Source organism: Globicephala melas, chromosome 1, assembly GCF_963455315.2.
Source record: "Globicephala melas chromosome 1, mGloMel1.2, whole genome shotgun sequence".
NCBI lineage: Eukaryota > Metazoa > Chordata > Mammalia > Artiodactyla > Delphinidae > Globicephala > Globicephala melas.
In genome coordinates this window covers 72073826-72098543 of record NC_083314.1, presented here as the reverse complement: position 1 = coordinate 72098543, position 24718 = coordinate 72073826, and the positions used below count along the sequence as shown (strand labels likewise).

General features: G+C 45.5%; 2 protein-coding genes across 4 annotated transcripts in view; one reads left to right on the top strand and one right to left on the bottom strand.

Annotated features, from left to right (window-relative positions):
- COPA (COPI coat complex subunit alpha) overlaps positions 1 to 9411 on the bottom strand; it is a 50553-nt gene extending 41142 nt beyond the window's left edge. For both annotated transcript variants that reach the window (XM_030842203.3, XM_030842204.3), the window contains exons 1-5: positions 9254 to 9411; positions 6385 to 6498; positions 6123 to 6196; positions 2314 to 2394; positions 429 to 505 (exon numbers count right to left, since the gene is read on the bottom strand). In XM_030842203.3, coding sequence (XP_030698063.2) covers positions 429 to 505; positions 2314 to 2394; positions 6123 to 6196; positions 6385 to 6498; positions 9254 to 9293 — 386 coding nt within the window. In that variant the 5' untranslated portion in view covers positions 9294 to 9411. The remainder of the gene's footprint in view (positions 1 to 428; positions 506 to 2313; positions 2395 to 6122; positions 6197 to 6384; positions 6499 to 9253) is intronic.
- Positions 9412 to 9436: 25 nt separating this feature from the next.
- On the top strand, positions 9437 to 24421 carry NCSTN (nicastrin). Of its 2 annotated transcripts, none has more exons than XM_030842206.2 (17): positions 9437 to 9603; positions 10839 to 10943; positions 14905 to 15028; positions 15460 to 15581; positions 16006 to 16151; positions 16903 to 17053; positions 17348 to 17457; positions 17715 to 17867; positions 18540 to 18644; positions 18824 to 18901; positions 19769 to 19941; positions 21413 to 21515; positions 21630 to 21725; positions 22032 to 22119; positions 22384 to 22538; positions 22778 to 22990; positions 23101 to 23589. In XM_030842206.2, exons 1-17 carry the CDS (start codon positions 9519 to 9521, stop codon positions 23155 to 23157), a joined length of 2064 nt encoding a protein of 687 aa, XP_030698066.1. In that variant the 5' UTR covers positions 9437 to 9518; the 3' UTR covers positions 23158 to 23589. The 2 variants fall into 2 exon arrangements, with proteins under 2 accessions (XP_030698066.1, XP_030698065.1); XM_030842205.2 differs by lacking the exon at positions 23101 to 23589 and adding an exon at positions 23619 to 24421 and having other exon boundaries at positions 9438 to 9603.
- The last annotated feature ends 297 nt before the right edge of the window (positions 24422 to 24718 follow it).

Genomic DNA, 24718 nt, shown 5'->3' with positions numbered 1-24718 from the left:
ATCTTAGTAATTCATACTGGAAGCTATGTTAGATTTTAGTGGGGTATCCCTCTTAAAGGCCATAACTTTAAATGGTCCTTACATACTTATGGAAAGCTCTACACCCAAATACAAAGCAGGACAGAAGTCTAGATCTTGACTCAGGTTTCACGGGAACAGAACTGAAAACCAGCCAAAAATTTTGTTCTAAAAGCCTAGCTATATGACCTCCTTTGCCTGGTAAGAAATGACCAGTAAATCCAGGTTCATATATTACTAATGAGATTGCTTCTGTATTTATCATTTTATACACAAGAGTGTCTTACAAATATAATCAGTAATTAATCAGCGGACATAACCCATTAGTGAAGGGAGATGATTATTCTGAAGAGAAGCTGATTATGAAAATACTAGGAAATGAAAGTTTTTTGAGCTGTCTCCTGCTTTACCAGACACAGGTCCTAGATTGCCAGTTCCACACTCGGATGGTCTGATCATCTGAAGCACTCAGAATCCAAGGATATTCCTGAAAAATATTCCAGACAAAGGGTTTGAACATGAAACAAATGTGTTCTTCCAGGCTGCTGTAACCCATTTCTCTCTTTGGAGGAAATATTCCGTTGCCTAACGTCTCAGCTAGTTTCTAAGCGATTTTGACTTATCAGGCTAGTTATCTATTCCTCCTTACCATTCTACCAGCTTTTCCCAGCTTTGGCACTTTCAGCTATAAGGTTTAAGAGTGGAAGCCAGACATAATAGGTTCTCAGAGGCAAACAGTATAAAACATATTTACATTTACTTTTACATATGTGCATATGTATATATGATTTATATTTATAAATAATCTTGTAAATTAAGATCTTGTGAAAGGATTTCTTCTCTTTAACCCTAAGATTATAATATTGTTTGTTTTTTAATAAATTTATTTATTTATTATTATTTTAAAAAATTTTTGGCTGTGTTGGGTCTTCCTTGTGGTGCGCGGGCTTCTCATTATGGTGGCTTCTCTTGTTGCGGGGCATGGACTCCAGGCACGCAGGCTTCAGTAGCTGTGGCTCTCGGGCTCTAGAGCACAGGCTCAGTAGTTGTGGCACATGGGCTTTAGTTGCTCCACGGCATGTGGGATCTTCCCGGACCAGGGCTCAAACCCGTATCCCCTGTATTGGCAGGCAGATTCTTAACCACTGCACCACCAGGGAAGCCCCTGGAATACTGTTTTAAAGTCTGACTTCTCCCTGTCAGACCATCCAGTCTCAAAAAATTCCCAAGTCTCAGTAAACAAAGCAGAAAGTAACGTGTAAAAACAATTCAGCCCTTTTAGAGTCTTCAAGCTTTTTAAGAAAAGGAAGTATTTCTTAGTCACAGTTGTATCTCCAGTGTTCAGCAACGAACTTAATAAGCACAAGGTACACATATACTTATTAAACTGAATAAAAGGAAATAAATAAAAGGAAATAAGCTTTTCATAACTTTCCAGCTGAATGGCAACTTGTTCTAGGCAAGAGCCTTCAGCAAGCCCTGAATGGCAATGACGATTAGTTCCTTCTGAGTAAATTATCTTATTGAATGGCCCTCATTCTCAAATGTTTCAGCTATAATTTTAGCATTCATCGTCTCCTATTCTATCCTAAAATTTTTTTAATTTTAAAAAAGGAAATAAAGTATTATTAGCCAGGAATTTATTGCTTATTTCATTATATTCTTTCTTACTTAATTCAAGAGACTTAGTTTACTCAGAGTCAAGGAATAGTAGAATTCTAATAGCATATAATTATAGAGAAATCCAGTCAGGTTGGGACTAGATTAAAAGGTTGGGAGTCTCTAATCTGTAACTCAGTATCTGTCTACTGTGATACCTAACAGATCAAGAAAGGTAGTAAGCTTGGCTAAAGGAATAGCCTCTACCAGACCCTAAAATCCTAGGATAAAAGCACAGGATTGTTAACGTTTCAAAACATTTGTTAACTCATCAAAATGGCATCTTACCTTGACCTTCCTCTAGACGCACTATTTAATAATACCCTACATGTGATTAGCCTGCAAACTTTTGTGTGCTAGCTCAGCAAACCTAAAATCAAATCTCTGCTTTTCCCTACAGAGAATCAATGCCTTCCTCATAAAGCCCACTGAATCCAATTAAATTAAATTCAAATATAACCCTGAGTGCTTCCTCTTGAAGAAGGAAACAAAGCAGAAAGGTCAACACCTCACAGATCCTAGAAGAACAAATAACATAATTCTGTTATCAAAGCATGGATGCTTGAGGAGCAAGTAGAAGATTCCTACAGGGAAACTGAAGAATGCTCTAAAACAAGAGCCACAATGGCTACTTACATGATGAAAAAACGTAGTGCGGATGTAGTCTAAGTGCCCAAGCAATGTGAAGAGACAGCGCCGAAGCTTGTAATTCCAAACCTGCGAAGAGAAAAATTCAACTAAGGAATAGGACATAAGGTCTTGCACCTCTATAAGGCCCAGGTTTCTCAATAAACAAGTTTGGATTTATATTTTGTCATTTTTAAATAGGTAAGAATCTTGATAGGGAATCTTGTTTAAGGTTTGAGGGGAAAAGACCATGAATGAAAATATAAGTCAGCTAAACAAAATGTGGGGAGGGAAAAAGGGCAAGGCTAGGGAAACCTAAAGATAAAATTATGGAAAGGTTTTTCTTTTTTTCTGGTAAGAAACCATCTGTATTTGATAACGTAAGACAAGATGCTTATCTAAGGCTCAACTTGAAATTCTTCTTTCTACTGCATTATTGTGTTCTTCGCTTGAATACAGATCCCTTACTTAGTGCTTACCTATCACCTTAGCTCAGGATAAGACAAAGTAGGATGGATATGACTGCAAAGGAAACAATGATATAATATATAGCATCATCTTTTGTTAGACTCCTAACTTGATGGCAAATGATGCCCATATATTCATGGTCTGTACTCATCTATCATGCAAACATATTTTAACTCATCACTATGGAAAATACTGCATTGCTCAGTTAGGCTGAGCTAAGCAGAAAAACATCATATTCAGATAAGAAATTAAGCCAACTACCAAAGTATCAGGCATCAATGGACACAATTGAGGAAGACGCTGAAACCAGGACCATAAGTGTACAACAGCTCACACTTCCCATCCAGAAAAACTCCCAAAAATGTAAAAATAAGAGGTCAGATGCCTTTTTTTCCTTCTATAACATTTAACGCTTGTTTATAATTTATCTAGGCCAGCTTGTTACTATTCTTTCCTATTTTTACTTAAAAACTGTTAAATTTTCTTTCATAAATCACAAAAGGTAATCCCATTTCCTGTAACAAATTTGAATAACCCTTAAGTCTGATTGTCCAAAAAAGAATGTAAGCTCCCTAAAGGTGGGGTCCTTGTCCATCATGCTCAACACTATACCCCTAGCACCTAACATAGCAGCTAACACTTAGTACATGCTCAAAAGGTATGTGCAGCAGAAATGAGAAAAGGTAAATAACATGAAAAGTGAAAATATTCCAGTACCTTCACCTTCATCTGTTGAGTCATCTATAAATAAATATACATGTACACAGTGGAGTTTGAGTTTCACACAAAAATTAGATCATACCATAAATACTATTCTGTAACTAGCTTTTTTTTTTTTTTTTTGCGGTATGTGGGCCTCTCACTGTTGTGGCCTCTCCCGTTGCGGAGCACAGGCTCCGGACGCGCAGGCTCAGCGGCCATGGCTCACGGGCCCAGCCGCTCCGCGGCATGTGGGATCTTCCTGGACCGGGGCACAAACCTGTGTCCCCTGCATCGGCAGGCGGACTCTCAACCACTGCGCCACCAGGGAAGCCCTGTAACTAGCTTTTTTTCCTCTTATAGAGTTCAGTATTTTAAACTTTCATATTTCTAGCTTCAAACTGTCTTGACTCCTTTATAGTCCTCTATCAAATTCCAGCACTGTGAATTCTGAAAGACCTATAGGGTTTTTAGACCTTGGCCATTTGTAATTCCTGTCTTTCTCTTTGTAAATCAGGATTACACTAATATTACATTTATCTGAGTATAGCAAACAATATTATGGTCCATAAACATAACTTTTCGAGACAATCCCACTTTCATTAGAGAAACATAAATTTAAACCACAGCATAATAGCAGTACACACCCAACAGCTAGCTAATTTCTTCATTTAATAACAGCTCTAAGATATAACTCAAATCCCATCTAATTCACCCATTTAAAGTATAGAATTCAGTGTTTTTTTTAATACATTCATAGTTGTTCAACCATCAGCACAATAAATTTTAGAACATTTCATCACCCCCAAAAGAAAACTATACCCATTAGTAGTCCTCATTTTCTCCCAACCCCCCACCAAACTCCAGACAACCATTAATCAACTTTCTGTCTCTACTGATTTGCTCTACTGATCTGGATATTTTGTACAAATGAAAGATAACTCCTTTTCAAAAATTTAATGATTTGGGGAAAAACAATTTTTTCTTCAATGTCACTCAGTCTTTCTCTTAAACAGATCATAAGGAACCCAAGTTAACCATTATTAATACCTAATGGTCATCACTCTACTAGAAATATTACAAGGAAGTGATACCCTTAGGAGCTTTTGAGGCCTACCAGGTGATTTGAGCTTCCACTAACTGCCCCCGGGATCAGTGCCTAAAACCTAGAAACCAGAAAGAACTGTCCTTCCTATAATTCTAATGCCTCTTTTCTCTACAGGCAGCTGTCACTTTTCATGCCTGTCACCTAAGTTCTTCTGTATAATTTATAACTCCCTGAGGTAGCTTATGAAGACTATTTTTTTCATGAAGTAAATTTTTCTGGTTCAGTTAGATGCAACCATCTCCTCTCCCATTTATTTGTTTGTTTATTCATTTATTTCTTTATGGCTGCGTTGGGTCTTCACTGCTGCGTGCGGGCTTCCTCTAGTTGTGGTGAGTGGGGGCTACTCTTCGTTGCGGTGCATGGGCTTCTCATTGCAGTGGCTTCTCTTGTTGTGGAGCACAGGCTCTAGGCACGCGGGCTCAGTAATTGTGGCTCGTGGGCTCTAGAGCGCAGGCTCAGTAGTTGTGGCACACGAGTTTAGCTGCTCCGCGGCATGTGGGATCTTCCCAGACCAGGGCTCGAACCTGTGTCCCCTGCATTGGCAGGCGGATTCTTAACCACTGCACCACCAGGGAAGTCCTATTTATTTATTTATTTGGTTGTGTCATGTCTTAGTTGCGGCACGTGGGCTCCTTAGTTGCGACCGGCAGGCTTCTTAGTTACAGCTCACGGGCTCCTTAGTTGCAGCTCACAGGCTCCTTAGTTGTGGCTAACCAGCTCCTTAGTTGTAGCACACGGGCTCCTTAGTTGTGGCATGCATGTGGGATCTACTTCCCTGACCAGAGATGGAACCCAGGCCCCCTGCATCGGGAACGTGGAGTTTTAACCACTGTGCCACCAGGGAAGTCCCCCATCTCCTCTCCATTTTTAATGTTACTGCCTAAGCTCATGCTCTGTTCATTTCCCACATGGACTTTTGTAAGAGTCTCCTAACTGGTATCTGCCTCTTTTCTCTATACTGCCACTCAAGTAACCTTTTCAAAAAAATGTGAATCTGATGTCACTCCTCTACTTAAACGCCTTTAATGACTCATTGTTTTTTGTATGATAACATCTAAACTTCTGAGCACTACAAAGAGATACTCCATAATCTGGCCCTTCTCATCTTCTGCTCCTTCTCTCACCTTTTGTCCAGATTTTATCCACACAAAACTAATTATAGTTTCTCAAATGTATCCAGCTATGTCATATCTTTTTGTCTTTGTACCGACATTGTCCTTCCCTATTTCACTTTGGTTATCTCTCTATTGTATTACTCACTAAACTGTACATGCTATTATTTGGCTATATATTTAATTCCTCCATTAGAACAAAAGCTCTTCAGAGCAGAAACCATTTCTTATTTATTTTTGAATTCCAAAAATATAAAACAGTGCCTGCTACACAGTAAGCATTCAATAAATGTCTGCTGGATAAGTGCTCTGGATAATGTCAAAAGCCTGAGCTCTGTATGAATGAGATGTCTGGGTTTTTAGTCCCTTCCATAATTCCCAAACTTCACATTGCCTGTCTTTTACTCCCAGTCATGACAGACCCTCTATACCTTAATCTTATAGTCATCTCCTCCAGAGACAAACAGTGGCTGCTGCTTATGGAAGTCAATGCCTCGTACTGGACCTGGGGAAGAAGGCAGGCAATACACGTTAAAGAGAGTTATGCTTCCTAGTCTCTAAGGTGATTCTTATTCAGAATTTTCCAGTTCTATCCCTCCCATGCTCTATAATCCTAAAGAAAGTTGAAACTACTCCAGAAGACAATAAGTATTTATATCTCTTTTAGCTTCCTCCTAGAAACTGTTATCTTACCATCATGTTCATCAAACTTGTCAATGAGGGTACACATCCGATAGTCCCATAACTGAATGACCCCATTGTGTAAACTGGTCAGGATCCAGGGTCTTTTGGGGTGAAAACTGAGTCCTGGGGGAAAAAAAACAGACAATGATCCAATGAGCTAAATAAGCCCCACGATGTCACCTCCTGCCAACTCTGATAAGAAAACAGGACAGCTAGGTTGACCCTGGGTTCATACATTCATTGACTGGATGCCACACATTGTGAATTTTATGGTATTAACATGCTGGATTTTTTGTTATATTTCTTTAGATACCGTTGGGCTTTGGTTTAGGATGCAGTTACTTGGAATTAGTTGGTCCTTCTGAGGCTTGCTTTTTAAGTTTTGTTAGGATGGGTCCATAGCAGCCTTTAGCTTAGGTCTAATTTGGCACCACTATTAAAGCAATACCCATTTGAAATCTCTATATCATGCCCTGTAGTATCAGGAGGTCTGTATTGGCCAGTATGTGAGCTCAATATGGGATTGTTCTGCCTTCTCCTCTCTAGTGGTTCTTTCCCAGGCTTTGGGTCATTTCTTCACATGCATGTGCAGATTAGTACTCAAAGTCCTGACAGGATCCCCTGCAGAACTCTACGGTTCTCTGTGCAGCTCCCTCTTCTCTAGTATTTTGCCCAGCAACTTCTAGCTGTCTTGACTTCCCTGAACTCTAAACTCTGTCTCCTCAGTGAGACCACGGGGCTCTTCCCCCCTCCCTGTACTGCAGCCTGGAAACTCTCTCCAGGTAGTAAGCTAAAACAATCATAGGACTCATCTTGTTTATTTCCCTTCTCTCAAGAATCACTCTCGCACTGCCTGTTGTCCAATGTCTGAAAACCTTTGTTTCACACATTTTGTTCAGTTATGCAGGTATTTAAGGTGGGAAGATAAACCTGGTCTCTCTTACTCCATCATGACTGGAAATGGAAGTCCACAGAAGTAACAACTGCTAACAGTTTGGACTGTAGTCTTTCAGGTTTTTAATGCAATCCATATCATTTTATGAAAATGGAGATACCATTATAATGTTCTGCAAACTTCTTTCCTCACTTAACTATATACAATGGATCTCACTACATTTAAGTACATATAAATGTAGACTCATTCTTTTTAATAACTGCAAGGTATAAATGCACCACATTTTAAAATTATTCTACTCATGGGCATTTAAGTTTTTTCTCCTAACTTTTATCTACCAGAAAATAGGACCTAATGAAGATGCTTCCACACATAATCTAGCCTATTTGCATTATTACTGATTTAGGCTAAAGACTGGAAATGAGATTGTTCAGGAATAGGGTATGTGTATTTAACATTTTGGTAGATACTATCTGATTGCAAAAAGACTGTATCAACATACAGTCTCACCAAGTTTCTGAAGGTACCCATTTTGCACACATTGGTCAACATGGGATGTTATCACCTATTTGTTGTTTTGCTTGCTTTACTAATCTAAGACCACTTCTTTCATTATTAGTGAGATAAAGAGTATTTTCATTTATTTATTGAACATTTTAATTTCTTCTTCTAAACTTTCCATTAGGTTGTTCATTCCCCCCCCCGTTATATACAGGAACACTCATTAATGGATATTTACTCTCAAATATTTTGATATCCTCCCCCCCACCCCGACTTTCCTTCCCTACTGCCCGATAAGAAATTAGGAGCAGAAGAGAAACTCGAGGATTATAAAGACCCATTTCAACCATCCAGGAATTCTTAATGGTACTCTTCTTCATAACCAAGATTCCCAAGAGACTTAGAATTTGCTCAGAATCTATTCTTACATTAATAATGGCATCCAGTTTCTGAGCTATTGAGTCTACGCCAGTCACCTTTCATATAGTTTCTCATTTCAATTCTCTCTATAAAAGAATGTTAATTATTCACATATTACAGATGAGGAAATAGATTTAGAAATGTTAAGTTGCCCAAGATCGTGCAGTTCGTTACCGAATGTTTCAGGATTCCAAAGCAAGCCCACCTGACTCCAAACAGCAAATTTCTAACCACTTTACTATGCTACATTTAAAAATTTTTTTATTTTATATTACTAAATATTCAAGATACAAATCTTTTCCCCAAGTCTCTGCCTTTCTCATTCTAACATTCTAAGAGACTACTATTGCAATTTCAGTTGTTTGTCCTCCACCTCCATCCACTGATGCACAAGTTTTAGAGTTGTCATATTCAGGAAATAAAAATAAAGATGCCCAGTTAAATTTGAATTTCAGATAAAAAGTGAACAATACTAAAAAGTTATTCGCTTTTTATCTGAAATTCAAATCCAATTAGGCATCCTCTATTTTATCCGGCAACCTGTGCAAACTGAGACTTAACAATGTCCTGTTTCCAGGTAGGCAATAGAGCCCAATGGAGGCACTGGATGTTGATACGGTGCAGCCCAAGGCCTCCTTAAGAGAGGTAGCCAGTGCTCGTCTCTGAAAAACCTAGAGTTGGACACGAATAGCAGAGGTCGAGACTCGATCCCCAGGGCCACTCTCTACAACACAATCATCAAAAAACCAACAGGTCACAGGGCCTTGGGAGCAGAATAAAAGTCGCGGCACAGGCCCCAGGAGAGGAGGGGAAGAGAAGCGAAGCTAAGGAACCTCCTGCGGTTCGCTAACCACTACAGGAAAATCAAATCCCGAGGGCACGCCAAAGAAGACAGGACTGCAGGTGAACCGCCCGCCAGGCCTAACCTCCCTCGGTCCCATCTTCCTCTGGTTCGCACGGTGGGCCCAATTCAGCCCGTTAAGTCTACCTTCTCTCTCTTCCCCGGTGACAGCGCCCGCCCCTGACATCCAGCCTCCGTTCTCCCCTTTTAATCTCCATTACCTTTGACCCGCGCACTCTTGGTCTCGAATTTGGTTAGCATCCTTCAGATCTCCGGCTTCGACCTGTTAATCCGAGCCCTGACACTCCCTGCTGTCCTTTGGTTGCCTCCACGTCAGCGTCCCCCAGCCGCGACTCCCGGAAGTTCCCCAGACACGAACTTCCGGCCCCAGGAGCTCCGGGCCACAGAGACGGCGCCATTGTTGGCCTAGAGAGGCCACTGCCGGACAAGGAGGGAACCAAGGCTTCCGCTCAACCGAGACGCAAGATGGCCACAGATGGCGGCGGCTATGTGGCCGACCTGGGAAGTCGGAGTCTCCTTCGCCTTGTGTCTTTCTGCGTCCTACTGGCAGGTGAGACCTACCCCGCCCGTGAGCTCCAGTTTGTAAGAAGAATCCTCCGGATCTGGCCGGCCCGAGCGCTGCCGTCTCCCTTCTGGTCCCCGCCGCCCCTCCGTCCCCCCACCCTGTAAATCCTCTTTCTCTTTCGTTCCCACGACAGAAGTTCCCCCTTTGCCTGGACCTGAAGGTCCCTTCTCCCCCGCGGCACGTCGTGTAGACCAATTTCCTCCTCCAGGCCTCTTCCTGGACTTCCAGCCTCACTTTCTCTTACTTTGTCCGGGTATCTCGTTTCCCCCACGGCCCCAGCCACCCCACGCACAATCAGAAAGGACAGGTGTTAGTTAGCGTTCAGCTTTCTTCCCAGTGCGTTTAGACTTTTAAGATAAACGCGCTTGGTTCTGTGGGTGCATTGCGGCGCTTAGGAAGGTAAATGCCTTATTTCTTTCTCTGTTATTCCACTGTAAACCCGCGTCCCTGTCCTTCACCTCAGTTTGTCCCATCAATAAAGTGAAACTAAGGTAAGATATTAGTTCTCTTAACTGTCTATGCCGTGAAATAATGACTCAAGAAACTTTAGCCATTTATAATGCGCACAGGTGTTTGCTTACACCCATTTATTTTCTGGTATATGGCTTTCTAGTTGGTCAAGCCCTAAAATACAAACATGCCTGTTTATAACCACGACGATATCTTCCCCCAAATTGAGATTGTTTGTTTTAAAAATCCCCAAAGGAGAAACTAGCTGCCTCACACTGTGGGCACACAGAAATGACTTACTGATGTTAGATTAACTGACAGTGTGTTTGGCATAAGTTTTCTCTCCCAGTTCCATTCAGACCCCTGGAAAAACGTCTCAAGATTTTTTTGCTGTTGTGATCTATATTCTTAGACTGGCACCCATTTATTAACTAATTAGTCATGTACATACAGAAGAGAAAAGCAGAAGTGTGGTTGTCCATGCAACCAGAAGCAGGTACACCTGAGGTTAAATACCTTTCCTTTGACAAATCAAGTTTTTTGTCTTTTAGCTTCAATGTCAGTTGCTTTATGATTTGTAGTAACTCTTTGTGGTACATAGCTGGGTGCATTTATTTGTTCCAATAATGTGCCCAGGAGGTGAGAAGAATAGACATTAGTCCCATTTTAGAAAGTATGATATACTCAAGCCATACAACAAATTTGTGACATGATGAAGGCTAGTACCATTGTCTCTCAATTTCTTCTTATACTTTTTATTTTCTGATCAGGTTTGTGTGAAGGAAACTCAGTGGAGAAGAAGATCTACATCCCCTTAAATAAAACAGCTCCCTGTGTCCGTCTGCTCAACGCTACTCATCAGATTGGCTGCCAGTGTGAGTTGAGGTTGGGATTTGTGTTCGTGGCCATTGATATTTCAGTCTGTGCCCTAGGTATAATAATCCAAGTCCTGCTTGGGAGTCGTAGCACACAAATTAGGCGGTGTGGGTAGTAGGTGATAGAGAACCATTTGTCAAACCAGGTGAGATAGTTAATAAGAGCAAACATTTAGGAAATGCTACATACAAGGTTCTTACATGTACATCTCATTTAACCATCACAGCAACCCCATAAGTAGGTCCTGTTATTACCCCCATTTTACAAATGATGAAACTGAGTCTTAGTGAAGTTGAATAACTTTTCCAAGATCATTCTGCTATTAAGTGATGAAGCTTGGCTTTGAGCCCCAGTGGTCTAAGTTCTAAACCAGGACTCTTAACCACCCAGTTGGTTAGATAGAAAGTTATAGTCTTTTGTAAGGAGTAAAAGCCTCTTATTCTGTGAAGTCCACTCATCACCTGCACTCTGAATGCTCTTTTTGGAACCAAAATGGGCTTCCTTAAGGCAGTGAACTCTTTGAAGAAGAAGGCATCGAGAAACCAAATAGTTACAAAAGGAAATAGTAAAGGATTTAGATTTGTCTTTATGTTTTGTAAATGTGTTCCAAGACAGGCTACCCTGTCAATGTGGTACAGTTATAAAACTATGAGAGGGAAAAAAGTTGTAATCTGAAGGCTGAATCCCTAGTTCCTTTGCTGCTTAACCTGTTATCTTCAGATTTTGTTCTGTGGATAGTAGCTTTGTCAGAATGTAGTTTTGCAGGGATGCAGGAAACTTAGAGTCAGATCTTGACTTCTTCGTCATCAAATTGGTTACCTCCGAATTTATTTACTCCTGTAAAAATGGTTAGAATATAAGTGCACAAAACTGAAAGTCAGACTGCCTTTAATAGGTGTTTATTGATGATGCTGAGTGTGGTCTCAGCAGGACTGTGTGATTGTCTGAAACCTTCCAGTTTGGTTGGAGAAAAGTAGACAGTGGGAAGTGAAGGACTTGCTCAAGGTGGCAATTACTAGTTTTCTAGCCATCCTTCCCCTAGCTATACTCTACATTAATTGTCCATATCCTTACTACAGGAAATACTGGGAGTAGGTTAACTGGTTCCAAACAGTCCCAAATTAATTTTTTTTTTTTTTTTTTTTTTGCGGTACGCGGGCCTCTCACTGTTGTGGCCTCTCCCGTTGCGGAGCACAGGCTCCGGACGTGCGGGGTCAGCGGCCATGGCTCACAGGCCCAGCCACTTCGCGGCATGTGGGATCTTCCCGGACTGGGGCACGAGCCCGTGTCCACTGCATCAGCAGGTGGACTCTCAACCACTGCACCACCAGGGAAGCCCCCAAATTAAATTTTTGTTGGACCTTGTTTTGTTTTGTTTTTTAATATTTATTTATTTTATTTATGTATTTTATTTATTTTTTTGGCCATGTCAGGTCTTTGTTGTGGCACACAGGCTTCTCTCTAGTTGTGGCCTGCGGGTTTTCTCTTCTCTAGTTGTGGCATGCAGCCTCCAAGGCATGTGGGCTCCAGAGCACGTGGGCTCGGTAGTTTGAGGCACGTGGGCTCTCTTGTTGAGGTGTGTGAGCTCAGTAGTTGTGGCGCATGGGCTTAGTTGCCCCGCGGCATGTGGGATCTTAGTTCCCTGAGCAGGTATCGACCCCGCGTCCCCTGCATTGGAAGGCGGATTCTTCACCACTGGACCACCAGGGAGGTCCCTGGACTTTGTTCTTAAACTAGATTTGTGAGTAGAAGGGAGCCAGGTCCAGTGTGGGCTGAGATCAGACTGCTGGTCTTGCTGGAACCCCAGTCTAGTGCAAAAGGCTAGGCCCACATCCTCCTGAAGCTGAGCTCTAAGATATCCCCTTTGGGAATGAGTCATTCTGCTGCATGTTCTTAGAGCAGCCCTGTGGGAAGCAAAGCAGTAGCCTCTAGAGATAAAGCCTGGTGCCAACACAGTGGGGCTGGACTCTGGACACTTCCTCATTAAGATCTTGGTTCCTTTTCAACATACTTATTTCTCAGTCTTACTTCATATCTGTCCATCCTGAGCAAGCTACACCCGCTTAAATTTGGAGAGAAAGACCTAGATTTGATTTTCTGATTCTGATGCTCTATTTCTGTTGGACCCTTTTAAAAGTGTTCATAAGGGGCTACCTGTAGCTTTCTTTCCTTTCCTTCCTTTCTTTCCTTTTTTACTCTTTTCCTACAGTATGAGATGAATAGGGGTGGAAAATCTCCTCCTCATTGAAGGACCAGAGAAAGTAAATAAGTTATTTAAGACTACACAGTCACCAGTGGGAACCCAGTGTCCAATCCAGGTTTTTTCAGGCCTGTGTTATAGCTTGTCTTCTTCCTGTCCTCCTTGGAGCTGAAGTTACATATTTTTTATCTGCCAGATGAGCTTTTCCTTTTCTTGTGTTTTAAATGCTGTGGCACGCACTGTTGTCTGCTGTTTTACTTAGAACTGCCATTTGGTAGCTAAATCTTTACCAGAGTTATTCCAGATTCTGATTTTCCTCTATGTTTTATCACTATCAACATGAACTTCTGAAGTATTTGCTATATATGACTTAGTTGAATGTTGGGGACCTGCTTCTATATCTATGTTTTACCAGATCCCATGGGAGAAAAATTCTTCGTAGCTGGCAGTCTGAAAAGTATCTGTGGTTTTTGTCTCTTGCAAGTTACAAGTATTCCAGTGTCTTGGTTTAGAGCCATAATTCTCATGCCTACTAAAGGACCATGTGATGTGTTTTGAAATTACACATGCTTGGGTCTCAGCTTTAGAGATTTAAATTGAGTAGATCTGAGGTAAAGCACAAGCATCTCTATTTTTTAAAACTCCAAAGTGATTCTGATATGTGGCCAGGGTTGAGAAGTACTGCTCTAAAACAATTTATGAGTAACACATCCAGTTTTGAGTGGGGAGAAAACTTGTGGGGAGACCCTAGGATGTCTACATGGATCACTAGGGACTTGAGGGTATTGCTACATAGAACTCAAGTCATTCTGGACTGGATTGTCCATCCTCTAGAGCGGTGCCTTCCAGTCTTTGTCATGAAACATATAGAAAATGTTATTTGGGACTTCCCTGGCGGTGCAGTGGTTAAGACTCTGAGCTCCCAATGTAGGGGGCCCAGTTTCGATTCCTGGTCAGGGAACTAGATCCCACGTGCATGCCGCAACTAACGAGCCTGCCTGCCACAACTGAGACCAGGTGCAACCAAATAAATAAACAAATGTTTAAAATAAAAGAAAATGATATTTGTAGAGCATCCTGGGGTAATGGATGAGTCTGCTCCTGGCCTGGGGTGACCAGTGTAGGGTTTTTGGAAACCCTCGGTCCCCAGCAATGAGAGGACTCGATATCAGCACACCTAATCTATTCAAGGCCCATCGTTTGGGAAACTATTCTACAGAGCTCCTTGAACTTCTTGATTAACCTTTCCCAAAACTGGCCAAAAGCAAGTAAAGTCATTTCCAAATAGGGCAAAGGAATGGAGATCCAAGGAGGCTATGAGGTCAAGGAAATCTACACATATGTTTTCACAAAGGAAGATTCAGTGCTAGAACTCTAAGCTTGAGATCTAGATCCTGCCATTTCATGGAGAACATGCATGTGTAAAGACTTTGGTGTCTGCTGTTACAGAATCTTGTATATGTGGCTAAATGAGGTTGAGGGAAGAGGGCAAGAAAATGAAGATCGTCGAGCCTTTCTGACATTTAACAAACAAGGCCTCTAATGAGTAGACTTCGGGCCTCTTTTGTCCTCCATTCCCTCCTAGTAGCCTTCAAATGGAGCCAGGGCAATTCAGCCTTTCAGTTACAGTCCAGAGTTGGCTGCATTACGCAATGTCTTGTGACATTTTGTGGGGGGCATAAATGATCTGCAGAGTCAGTGAAGCAAAGTCAGAATGGTCAGCTGTGGGTGCTTTAATTTGTCCCATTCTGTTCTGGCAGCTTCCGTTAGTGGGGACACAGGGGTTATCCACGTAGTACAGAAGGAAGAAGACCTACAGTGGGTGTTGACCGATGGCCCTAACCCCCCTTATGTGGTCCTGCTGGAGGGCACGCTCTTTACCAGGTAAGAACTCTGTCTTCCTGCTGAGGAAATGCATCCAGAGAGCGGAAGTGTCAGTGAACAGTCCTCACACTTGTGAGTGAAAACTTCCCTTGGCTGCCCTGGTCCGATCAGGGCAGGGGTTGGAGTGATCCTCTGAAGAAAAGATGGGCCATTAAAAGGAATCGTCTCGGTGACCTTGTAAGTAGAGCTCTAGTTGAATACGGACCCCAGGGAGGAAGAAGGGGTGCACAGAGACAGCGTAGATGAGATTAAGCCCTGAGTTCAGATCAGGTCATGGTTCTCACTCAGAAGCTAAGAGACCGAAAAGACAAGAAATGAGTCGACAGTGTTGATTCCCCTAACTCCCCATTTGTTTCCATCCTAGGGGGCAGGATGTCGGGCTGCCTGATAACCTTCCTGCCTTTGTTCATGGCATTGTCACCCTATTCCAGGAATCTGATGGAGAAGCTGAAGGGGAGAACCAGCCGAATTGCTGGTCTTGCAGTGTCTTTAGCCAAGCCCAGTCCTGCCTCAGGCTTCTCTCCTAGTGTGCAGTGTCCCAATGATGGGTTTGGTAAGAGCCCCAAGGGATCAGGGGAGCCTGCTGTCACCCAAAGCTCATTGTTGCTTCATTCTCACATCTTGGAGGGCTTGGGAAGAGGTGTGCGTCTGTCTGTGTATAGTGTGAGCAACTGACTCAAACAGAAGATTCGTTTCTTTGTCTTTACCACTCATCCCTTCTCTCTCTTGCTCACCTTTCTTCTGCTTACCTTCCATCCTCCCTTTTTGTCACATGCTCAGATCCCTGACTGCCCAGCTTAGGGCTCCCTGATACCAGTGTCTGTTTTACTGTACGTGGTGATAGGTTGATACTTGCTTTGAGTCACCGCCTCCTTCAGAACTCTTAGTCCCAATCCTATGATATCCTAGCCCACCTTCCTTACCTGGTCCCTGAGTCCTTGGTGTCCCAACATCCTATCCCCTGTCCTCCCTTTCAGGTGTTTACTCCAACTCCTATGGGCCAGAGTTTGCTCACTGCAGAGAGATAGCATGGAACCCCCTGGGCGATGGCTTGGCTTATGAAGACTTCAGTTTCCCCATCTTCCTTCTTGAAGATGAAAATGAAACCAATGTCATTAAGCAGGTAATGACTCTGCCAGCTCCTAGCAATTCCACTTAGAAAGAGAATTATTTTTTAGGCTCTTCTCCTGTTTAGAGAGAGTCTTCTTCTGCTAGTACACCCTCTGAAAAACAGTTGCTCCAGGAAGAGCCAAGAGGTTTATTTTTCTCACATTCCCCTGTCTTCTCTCCTGCCTGAAATTATAGCATTAAATATAACATTTAGACTGGAAGAAAACATAAAGTATACTTAATATGAGATAAGGTATAGAGTCCTGGTTAAGAACCCTTAGTGTGGTAAGAAAGAGCATTGGACTAGAAATTGAGAGATTCAATTCAGTAATTTCTGAAATTCTTTTTAGCTCTAATGTTCTCTAATTCTAATCTAATGTTCTCTAATTTTGATACATAGAGCAGTTAAGAGATTTGTCCAAAGTTACATGGTGAGTTGATGTGCAAACATCTTGAATTTCATTTTTCATCTCTCAATTTGGTGCTCTTTACAGCAAATCACATTAGGAACAGTGGCTGAAGCTCCGAATTGGGGCAGGCTGTTGGTATAGGGTAATTTCATCTGCCCCAACTAAGTCATTGACTCTGTGCCCCTTGGCACCTCTTGGTGAGTTTTTCTCTTTGACCTTATAGCTCCTGTGGTTGTACCAGGACAACTTAGCTCAGGGACAGATGTGGGAATGGAGCTGGGCCCTCCTCCTTCTGGGAGTTATGGGATGGACTCCACAGCTAGCTGCCTCATCAGGGTTCATCTCCCCTTGTAGTGCTACCGCGATCACAACCTGAGTCAGAACGGCTCAGCACCGGCCTTCCCACTGTGTGCCATGCAGCTCTTTTCACACATGCACGCCGTCATCAGTACCGTCACCTGCATGCGACGCAGCTTCATCCAGAGCTCCTTCAGCATCAACCCAGGTAGGACAGGTCCGAGGCGAGCTGGGTGCCCTGGGGTGGGGAGGAGGGGTCAGGCCAGGGAATGTGGGTGAGACCACTATCGAGATAGAGTGGGCACAGGTAGGGAGCACTGGGTGGGAGAAGTGGAAACAGTTCTACACAATCGAGGCAGCTTGTCCCAGAAGTGGACGGTGGCAGAGAAACCAACGTGGAAGAGTGGAGACAGAAAATGACTTACAGAGAGGTCTTCTGGGCCTTCTCTGTAGCTACCTTCTCCCTTACCTGTTGATCTCTCACTGTCTGTGTCCTGCTCAGAAATCGTCTGTGACCCCCTGTCCGACTACAACGTATGGAGCATGCTTAAGCCTGTAAATACCTCTGAGACGTTGGAGCCCGATGACAAGGTTGTGGTGGCTGCCACCCGGGTGAGTGTTGGCCCCTGATCAGGGTGAGCGGGGCTGGCACAGAAAGGGCAGGCAGGCCTGTTTTGGGCATATGAGGTGTCTGAGTTGCTACAGTGGGGAGCCTGAGACAGAGGGATCTGGGCTGTGGGACTCTGGGGTTCTAGCCATCGCCGCAGGACATGAATATTTTCTTGGCCAGAACAGGAGAGGGGGATTGGGGCCTGCCCCGAATTTCCATTTTCAAAGTGTACCTCCCCTGCCTTGTCTGCCGTGCCCAGCTGGACAGTCGTTCCTTTTTCTGGAATGTGGCCCCAGGGGCTGAAAGTGCTGTTGCCTCCTTCGTCACTCAGCTGGCTGCAGCTGAAGCTCTGCAGAAGGCGCCCGATGTGACCACCCTGCCCCGCAATGTCATGTTTGTCTTCTTCCAAGGGGTGAGGGCTCTTTGGCTGGGGTGGGATGGCTGGGAAGGAGCGGGTGGTAAAGATGGGAGTGGCCATTGTTTGGGGAAGATCTCAGCACTTGACTTAATTGTTATTCACCAGAGAGCTTCTAGATGTGTCTATGTGTGTCGCCCTTTCAGATTCCCCCACTGTAGGAAGCCTTTGCACCCTGACCTGGAATTGGTATACTGCCAACTCCCTCACTCCCCCACGGATACGGTCTATTTGAAACATTCTTTTACATTCTCTGGACCCTTTCCCTGCCACCTCCACCCAGGAGCCCTGAGGCTCCTGCCTCTCCCCACTGCCACCACAGACTGGCCCTAGGGTAAAGGAACAGCAGCCGTGGCTCAGTCGGCCGAGGTGGGGGAGAAGCAAAAAGCAGGCGGTTAGCAGCTGATGTTTGCCTTGGGCCTCCACTTAGGCTGCTCTCCCCACATCTGGGCTCGAGAAGTCCTGTGACACATACATGTGAGGCATAGCCACAGCTGGGAGCTGGGGTAGGGAGGAGGGCAGAGTCACATGACTAAGCTGGACAGCAGTTGAGATGACACAGACAGTAACCTTTGTAACTACAGCTTTGATGATCTGGCCCCAAGGCACTGAGACTGCCCTAACACTTTGGAATCTCTGTTCCCTTTCCCACCCATCTCCATCCCTCAGGAAACTTTTGACTACATTGGCAGCTCAAGAATGGTCTACGATATGAAAAATGGCAAGTTTCCTGTGCAGTTAGAGAACATTGACTCATTCGTGGAGCTGGGACAGGTGTGCAGCATGTATCCTCCACCCCTTCCTACCTCCTAAAGCTTCACCTCTGCTGTTCTCTTGTACCCACTGCAGGTGCCACCACCTCTTCCCTTGACTTCTGATCCCACTCTTTTCTCCCCGATATGGGCCAGAATGGGAGACTAATTATAAATGTTGCTTCTTCATCTTCCCCTCAGGTGGCCTTAAGAAATTCACTAGAGCTTTGGATGCACACAGACCCCATGTCTCAGAAAAATGAAACTGTACAGAACCAGGTAATCTGAGCATCTCTTCCCCTCACTTCCCCTTTCAACAGCTCAGAATATGGGCACCCTCTCGCCCTGGCCCTATCCGCACCAGCCTCCACGGCCTGTGAAACAGGACCTTAGGTTGGGTGTTGGCCAAAGGGTGAACACCCGGCTGTTACAGCTCCCCGGGAAAAACCATGAGTTCAGCTCCTGTCACTGGTTCCCTGGGATGGATGGTCCTCTGATCATTCGGTGCCTAGTGAACTATCACTGCCCATTAAGGACAGGATGTGAGTGGCTCCTTTCTCTCCTGCTGCCCCAGGGACCCAGCTGTCCTGGCTGCCCTTCCTCATCCTGGCTGTGTAAGACTCCCTACCCAAACTGTCTTCCACTTTCCTCACTCCTTGTTCAAGACCCTCTCTCCCTCAAAATAGGTCTGTTTTTTTCCCTGAGGTCCTCTTCCTGCCATGCCAGCTTCAGTGTCATCCCTGCTCTGGCTTCTTACAGCCCTTACAGAGTGGACTACTGGTGTGGCATTCAGCATTGTTTTGTATTAGTTTTTGCTCCTCCAGTTCTACACAGCAAATAATAAGTAAAACATCAGCTGAGGATAAGACAGTGTCCTGAGGACAGTGGGGTTTACCTGTAAATATGAAAAAAAAGAACCCACAGGCCTCTTACTTCTCTGTGCCGTAAGTTAAACAGGATGGTGGGAGCTGCAGGAAAATTCAGAGAGCCTTGATCCCAAAAGGCTTGAAGGATTTAGATCTAGGAGAATTTAAGGCTGCTCAACAGATTGGGGACTTGAAGTAGAGAGTGTTTCAGGTCTAAGAGAGACCCTTCCTGCTTCCTCTCCCCAGTGCATCCCATCAGCTAATGCCCCTCATCCCCCAGGTGGAGGAGCTCCTGACCACCCTGGAGAAGAGCGGTGCTGGCGTCCCTACTGTAGTCCTCAGGAGGCTGAATCGGTCCCAGCCTCTCCCACCATCTTCTCTGCAGCGATTTCTTCGAGCTCAAAACATCTCTGGCGTTGTTCTTGCTGACCACTCTGCTGTCTTCCAAAACCAGTAAGAGTCACCTAGCCTGCATCCTCTTTGTTCCCAAAGAGAATCTGTTCTGCAGCCAGAGGTCCATAGAGAGAAATGTCTCTGTGTCAAGAGAGATCACTGCTCGCCCCTGTCCCCACACGACCCTCACCAAAATCTCAGGTCAATCTGTGTTCTTTGCTCAGTGTCTTTTTCACATCTAACCTGGTCCCCGCGTTTGACTTGACATTTCATCTTAGAAAACAGTCCTCACCCTGAGCCCTTTCCTAGCACAATCCTCCTCATTTGTGGTTCCACCTCTCCAAAGCTCTCCAGGGGCCTGAGTTCCCCAGGGCTGCCAGCAGAGGGCATCATCTCAAACGCGCGGCGGAATGATGTTGGAGGTTCTTTGGCTGGAGCACAGAGAGCTGTCCCTGCTCTCTATGACCCGCCCAAGGGTGCCTATGGCCCGCCCAAGGGTGCCGCAGACAGTACTCATACTCTGTGAAATGTAACATGTTCTTGCCATGTGGTAAGTGCGCGTGGTTCAGTGTCGGCGTAAAAATGTCTCTACAGCTGAGGGGGCTCCAGCAATAAAGGATGAGGCCCTGGTAATCACCTCTCTCCTGGTCCTAGGCACCTCTAAACTGCCCCTAACTTGAGGCCTAGGGTAACAGGGGACTTGACTCAGGCTGGATTGCTAGCCCCCAGCCTTCCTTCCCTTCTCAAAACAGGCCAAGTGAGTTTCTGAGTAAAAATGCATAAGCTCTGGTTCTCCAGCCCCCACCCAGTAGCACCTTCTCATTTATTTAGGGCGGTGACGGTTCTGATACATAGGGTCAGCTCTCTTCTCCAAACCTGTCTTCTGTATCACTTTGTGGTGAGGGGTGATTCATCATTTGAACATATGTTGGACTTGGCCGTGAGGCTGACTTGATTCTGTGGGGGGCAGGCATTCAGTGATGGTAGAGGCTGGGAGCGCTCTCCTCTTAGCTTCTCTTCTAAGATCTGTCTTGGGGCTTCCCAAGGAGCATCAGGGTGGATTGACCCAGTGTAGTGTTACATATTTGTGGACAGACCTGCTCGTCCCCCTCTACTCCCAGCCACCTTCAGTATGAATGTACATTGAAACAATCATATGATTGCTCTGATAACGTATGGCAGGGTTCTCTGAGAGTCGTCTTAGCCACCCTCCTGTATCTCCGACCCAAATGACACGGAAGTGTCTCTTACGTTTAAAGATCTCCCAGGAAGGAACGGTTCCTGCATTGTGATCTTATTTACCTTTTCTATCTTGTCGGTCAGGCGAGTCTTTGTATTTAAGCACTCCCACGCTCACTCCTACTTCGCCATTCTCTACGCCTTTTCAGTGTGGAATCCTGATTTTCTCTCTTCCCTCCTCCCTGTATGAGGAAAACTGAGATCCCAAGTTCCTGCAGAAGGGATAGTTGAGGGAGGAAAGGGCAGGGCCCTGGCTGAGTGCAGCCAAGGCTCATGCTGGCTTTCCTGGCAGCTATTACCAGAGCATTTACGACACTGCTGAGAACATTAATGTCACCTACCCTGAAGGGCAGAGCCCTGAAGAGGACCTGAACTTTGTGACAGATACTGCCAAGGTAGCACCCACCCGGGCTGGGTGGGAGCATGGGGAACACAGTGCAGACGGCTAGCATGTTCGTGTTGGAGGTCAGAGAACCTGGGCCATTCAGCCACCTCCTCACCTACTACAGGCTCTGGCAGGTGTGGCCACGGTGCTGGGACGTGCACTGTACCAGCTCGCAGGAGGAACCAACTTCAGCGACACCATTCAGGCCGATCCCCAAACGGTAAGAGCAAGTGGGCCCTGGCTCCTTTCTGTCTGTTTACACAGCAGGCTACCCCATCCTTTATCCTGGTCCCTTGCCTAGTTTCCCAAACCTTGGCATTCAGCGGCCCTGGATGTGCAGGTGAGGATCACTGATGCCCCAGAGAGCTCTCGGGTGAGCCTCATCTGCATCCTGTGACCAGCCACCGACTCCCCAACCCCAGTGTCGGGCCAGTCTGGTTCCTACCCCATGACTGGATCTCCACTAATAATTCTTTCCTTGGGCTCCAAGTCACAGGGGTCTCTCTTCTCCCTGTCCCAATCCTAGGTTACCCGCCTGCTCTATGGGTTCCTGGTTAGAGCCAACAACTCGTGGTTCCAGTCTATCCTCAGACCGGACCTAAGGTCCTACTTGGGTAAGCACCTGGTGTGCGATGGGACCCTTAACGAAGGGAAGGGATAGAGAAAAAGTCATCATTTTGATTTAACCTTTCCTTTCTCCTTTTTCCTATTTTCTTTACCCCCTGTTTTCCTTTCTTCCTCCTGATATCTGTTGGATCCTTTTCTCTTAACTTTCTCCTCTCTGGCTCCTGCCTGTCCCTGGGCTCTTCCTATCCCTAACCATCTGCACCCCACCTTCCACCCACCAAATCCTCCCTTCCCTTGTGGTATCTGGTCAGGTGACGGGCCTCTTCAGCATTACATCGCCGTCTCCAGCCCCACCAACACCACTTACGTTGTACAGTATGCCTTGGCAAATTTGACTGGCAAGGTGATCGACCTTACCCGAGAGCAGTGCCAGGATCCGAGTAAAGTCCCCACTGAAAACAAGGATGTGAGTGGTAGTGGACATTGGAGGCGCCCCAAGGGTCCCCTTCCCTTGGGAAAGTTGGTGGATCTCCTAGGCCCAATTGGACCCAAGAGATTGGGAAGGAGAGGTGGAGGGTTGCAGCCCTTTGAACTTGAGTATTGAAGAGGCAGTAACCTGGGTAAAAACGGACCATCTAGAGGGTAAAGGGAGTGAGAGGGAGAGGATCCTGTCAGCCCGTTTGCTGTGGCCTGTCTTCTGTGCAGCTGTACGAGTACGCTTGGGTTCAGGGCCCTTTGAATTCCAATGAGACAGACCGGCGTCCCCGGTGTGTGCGTTCCACGGCACGACTCGCCAGGGCCTTGTCCCCTGCCTTCGAATTGAAGCAGTGGGGCTCTACTGAATACTCTACATGGACTGAGAGCCGCTGGAAAGACATCCGCGCCCGGATATTTCTGATAGCCAGCAAAGAGCTGGAGGTGAGACACGGGTTGGGGAGGGTGGGGCGTGGGGGAGGTGGCAGAGGTCTATTTGACCTCTTTTTATTGCCTCTTGTCTCTTACCCCCTTCCATCTCCCATTTGCCCCAGATTTGCCACAAAAACCTGCTGCAAATCTGTCCCTGGTCAGCCAGCATGCGCCATTAGGAAGCTTGTCTTCACTGATAGTTTACGTATGTGTTCATTCTGGACATATGTTCCCATGGAGACCCAAAGAGATATGCCTTCCCCTGTGGACCCTATGTAGCCCTTCCGCAGCTCCACTCCCATCCGGTATGTCCGCGAGCCATCGCTAGGACGAGTCAATCTAATAACTTACTGAGCACCTGTCACAAGTGAGTCAGTCACGTAATTGGCCACAAGAGAATCAAAGTCGTGGGCCCTACCTTCTGGATGCTTAAAATCTAAGTAAAAAAGGCAGAAGCAAGGACAGAGGTACTTTACTCCTCTTTTCAAATGGGGAGACGTTGCCTATGATTGCTCAGTACTTGGTGCTTGGAGCCAGCTCTGGAGTTCCAGTGCCCTGGCTCCCAGCCCCAAGCAGTTACCCACAACTACACTGAGTTCTGAGAGCACCTTTCTCCTTCCCTGCCCACCCCCTCCTGCAGTTTATCACCCTGATGGTGGGCTTCGGCGTCCTCGTCTTCTCTCTTGTCGTCACCTACTGCATCAATGCCAAAGCCGATGTCCTTTTCATTGCTCCCCGGGAACCAGGATCTGTGTCTTACTGAAGAGGACCCCAGCTTTTCCTGCCAGCTCTGCAGTTCACTTCCTAGATCATCTATCCCACTGGGACATAAACCACTAGTTTGTCACTGGAACCTCTCTGGGCCTGGCTCGGACTGACATTAACATAAAGTGGAACTGCCCAAAAGAGACAGTGAGAGAGAAACGAGTTACCTGCCGCCCCCATCTTCCCCTTCCCATCTCCCCTTCCCTGTGTCTTCTTCCTCACCCCTGCCAAATCCTGGGATGACAAATAGAAGCTTCTTGCTCCTGTTTTGACTCCTGCCTACCTACCCTAACTTTCCCTTCTTCAGGATCCCTCTTGTTTTTCCGTCCCACCTTATACCTCCTTCTGCTCCCCGCCCCTCGCCCCCTTCCTGACCAGGAAGGACATGAAGGGGTGAATGCCAGGAACAAAGTGCAAGGAAGCCCTGAGGAGGACAGGAGCCATCTGTGGGCTGAGCCTCCTGTCTCCCTCCTGCTGTCCCGTCTCAAGGCCCTTAGATGGCACGTCAGGGTGGGTGTGCTGCTGGGTGGGTATCCCACCTCCAGCCCACAGTGCTCAGTTGTAATTTTTATTAAGCTGTAATATCTATTTTTGTTTTCTTTTTTCTTTTTGTGTGTGTACGTGTACATGTATACAAATATATAAATAACGAGTCTCATTAAAACAGACTCTCCCACATGTCCTGTACCATTACCTGTTATTCTTCCTGAGCCCCCTTGTTCAGTGATCCCAGATTGAAGTCGTGGAATCGTAACCTCACATGCTCTCTTCTGAGTCCCCAGAGAGCCCGAGTAGTAAGGCTCTGTCAACAACAGTGGAAGTTCTGGCAGAAGGGTTCCTTGTGGAGCCCTGGAATCCCAGTTTCCCTCTACAAGAGCGACATTAGCACGGTTTCTTCCCACTTTGTATTCGACAGACATTTCTCTCCTTATCTGAGGCCCGGGCTGGGGTCCAGAGATGAAGGGAATACAGCAG